The sequence below is a fragment of the Pediculus humanus genome, genomic scaffold, assembly GCF_000006295.1.
Source record: "Pediculus humanus corporis 1103172107434 genomic scaffold, whole genome shotgun sequence".
Lineage (NCBI taxonomy): Eukaryota > Metazoa > Arthropoda > Insecta > Psocodea > Pediculidae > Pediculus > Pediculus humanus.
Window position 1 is genome coordinate 190,837 of NW_002987056.1, and position 2,528 is coordinate 193,364.

The following is a 2,528-nucleotide window of genomic DNA, read 5'->3' on the forward strand; positions in this document are numbered from 1 at the left end:
ATCGATGAAAAGTCATATGTGTGGTCGTTTCGAATGAGAGAGTTTTACCAGTTTTTCCTTTTCCTTTTCTTTTCCCTTCGTTACGGAAACAGAGATGGAAGATTTAGCTGAAAGTCTGCAACGCCCTACAAATGGCTGTTGACCAATGAGAAAAAATTATATTCGCCTATTTCCATCTCACATATATTTCAAAACTCCCTTGTCCGATATGTTTTATATTCAACGTTTGCGCATTTACAAAATTATTTATTTAATACCTTAAGCTGAACTGAATGTAAAAGGAGATCCAGAAGATCCCGAAAATTTCTCCCTTTACCTTGTCATCATGCTACAAATAGTTTTCCTCTTTTCTCCCGAATCAATATAGTAACAGTAATAAAACTCAATTTTTTCACATAATTATTATTATTATTTTTTTTTTGTTTTTCCAGGTCGATAAATTTTTCACGGTAATATTTTAATAAGAAAAAAGAAAAAAAAAATGAATGTTAAAGAAAAAGTGGAAACGACGAGGTTAAAATAATAAAATGACAATTGCATAATGACAACGGATAGTGTTACTCTACATACGGATAAACAATTAATTAAAATGGGGCTATCGATTAATTCGGATACGAGAGAAAAATTTAACGACATTGCCCCGATGATAATATTAGAATCTGCTGATCAATTTTACGAAAATGAACAAATAATTATATCAAACGAATTAGGAGTTTCGGATTTGACGATGGGAAAATTCGACAGCATTAATAAAACTTCGTCATACGATCAAACTCATTTTTCCATAACTGTGATAGACAATGATAGACAAGTTGACGATGAGTTCATGGGTTGTTGTTTTGATAATTTAGATAATGATGATAATTTTAACGTTTTCAATCAAGTGACGAATGACGATTACTCCGAAATGGCAGAAGTCAACGAAATGAACAAATACCTCGACGAAGAAATGAAAGTAACAACGTGCGAAAGTAATAATTATTTATCCGTAGACGATTATAAAGAAAGAGAAGAAGGAGGAGGAGGAAAAGACGAAGATGATGATGATGGTGACGAGGAAAGTGACAATTTAAAAGAAGAAGGATCTTTAAATTGCATATTGAAAAATTTATTGATCGAACCTAAAAATAATGATTTGAACGATGAATCCGTGCCTTTACCCGTGAATGCCTGCAAAAGGCCAAACCCTTCGATGACTCCTTATTCGCCGAAAAAAAAAATCAAAGACGCAAACGAACGTGATAATAATAAAAATTTTAATAAAGGATTTACCGATGGGAAATTAAAAAGGGAGCCGAATTTATTTTGTGAAAATATACAGATATTAAAAATAGAAACTACTAAACCGCCGAAACCAAATTATGCCGACAAAGATTTAACTAGTTTAAATTGGTTACATAAGTTAAATATAGTTAGCGTACCTTCGTTGCCAACCCCTCCGTCTTCTCCAACATTTCAAAAAAACAATTGTAAAAAACCTAATTCATTCTCACTCAGGCTACAATATGGTAAAGTTTTTCAATTTTTACAATCACGTGACAATTAATAACGATGATGATATATTAATTTTATGGGAAAAAAAAAAAAAACAATAATAATAATAATAACTTTTGATAAATTTTTTTTCCAGATACTCTCCTCTCTCCGGAAACAATGGAAAATTACAGGACGAACGGTGATAAAAAACCTCCCATTTCTTATGCCACGTTAATTTGCATGGCGATGAGAGCAAACAATAACAAAATGACATTAGCAGCTATTTATAATTGGATAAAAGAAAATTTTATGTACTACAGAAATGCCGATCCAAGTTGGCAGGTAAGTTTAAATAAATTAATAAAAATATTCGGGGGGGGGTGAGGGAAAACAAATTAACCTTTTTCTCTTTTTAAATATACAGAATTCGATTCGTCACAATTTATCGTTGAATAAATGTTTCGTTAAAATTCCAAGATCTAAAAACGAACCTGGAAAAGGAGGTTTTTGGCGTTTGGATATAAAAATATTAGAAGAGGGAAGGAAAAACAAGAGAAAAATAAAGAAAAACTCGGGGGGAACGCATGAGAACAAATGTAAAACGATTAATAATAAAGAAATAACGTCGCAAATGGAAAATGAAGTCACGAACGCTGTGAAACAAGTTACGGATGAATTTATTGACGACATCGAACAACCCGTCATGGTGGAACCTGTTAATCCTCCTGTCGTTAGTTTAGGAGAAGATGAAATAACGAGTATGTTATTGGCAAGCGTGGGTTGGGATGATTCTCAATTGGATATGTTAGATTCTCTATTAGATTCATTGTAAAAAAAAAAAAAAATACTAACGTGTTACGTCACCAAACTTACATTTTTTTCTTTTTGTGGTTTAAATCGAAACAAAAACAAAAAGAAAACAGCTTAGAATTGATGATTTTGCTTTAATTATCATTATTATTATTGTTATAATAGCAGAGCCTTAGACGTGCCTTTTTTTTAAAACAAAAATGAAAAACCTCATATTTTTTTATATGATAATAATAATATTT

At 31.3% G+C, this 2,528-nt stretch overlaps 1 protein-coding gene across 1 annotated transcript; it reads left to right on the forward strand.

The window, feature by feature from the left end:
- Positions 1-541: 541 nt before the first annotated feature.
- On the forward strand, positions 542-2,308 carry Phum_PHUM083480 (forkhead protein/ forkhead protein domain, putative; the record flags this gene model as incomplete). Its single annotated transcript, XM_002423708.1, has 3 exons — positions 542-1,508; positions 1,631-1,818; positions 1,901-2,308. The coding sequence occupies 3 exons, from the start codon at positions 542-544 to the stop codon at positions 2,306-2,308; spliced, it is 1,563 nt and encodes a 520-aa protein (XP_002423753.1).
- Between the last annotated feature and the right edge of the window lie 220 nt (positions 2,309-2,528).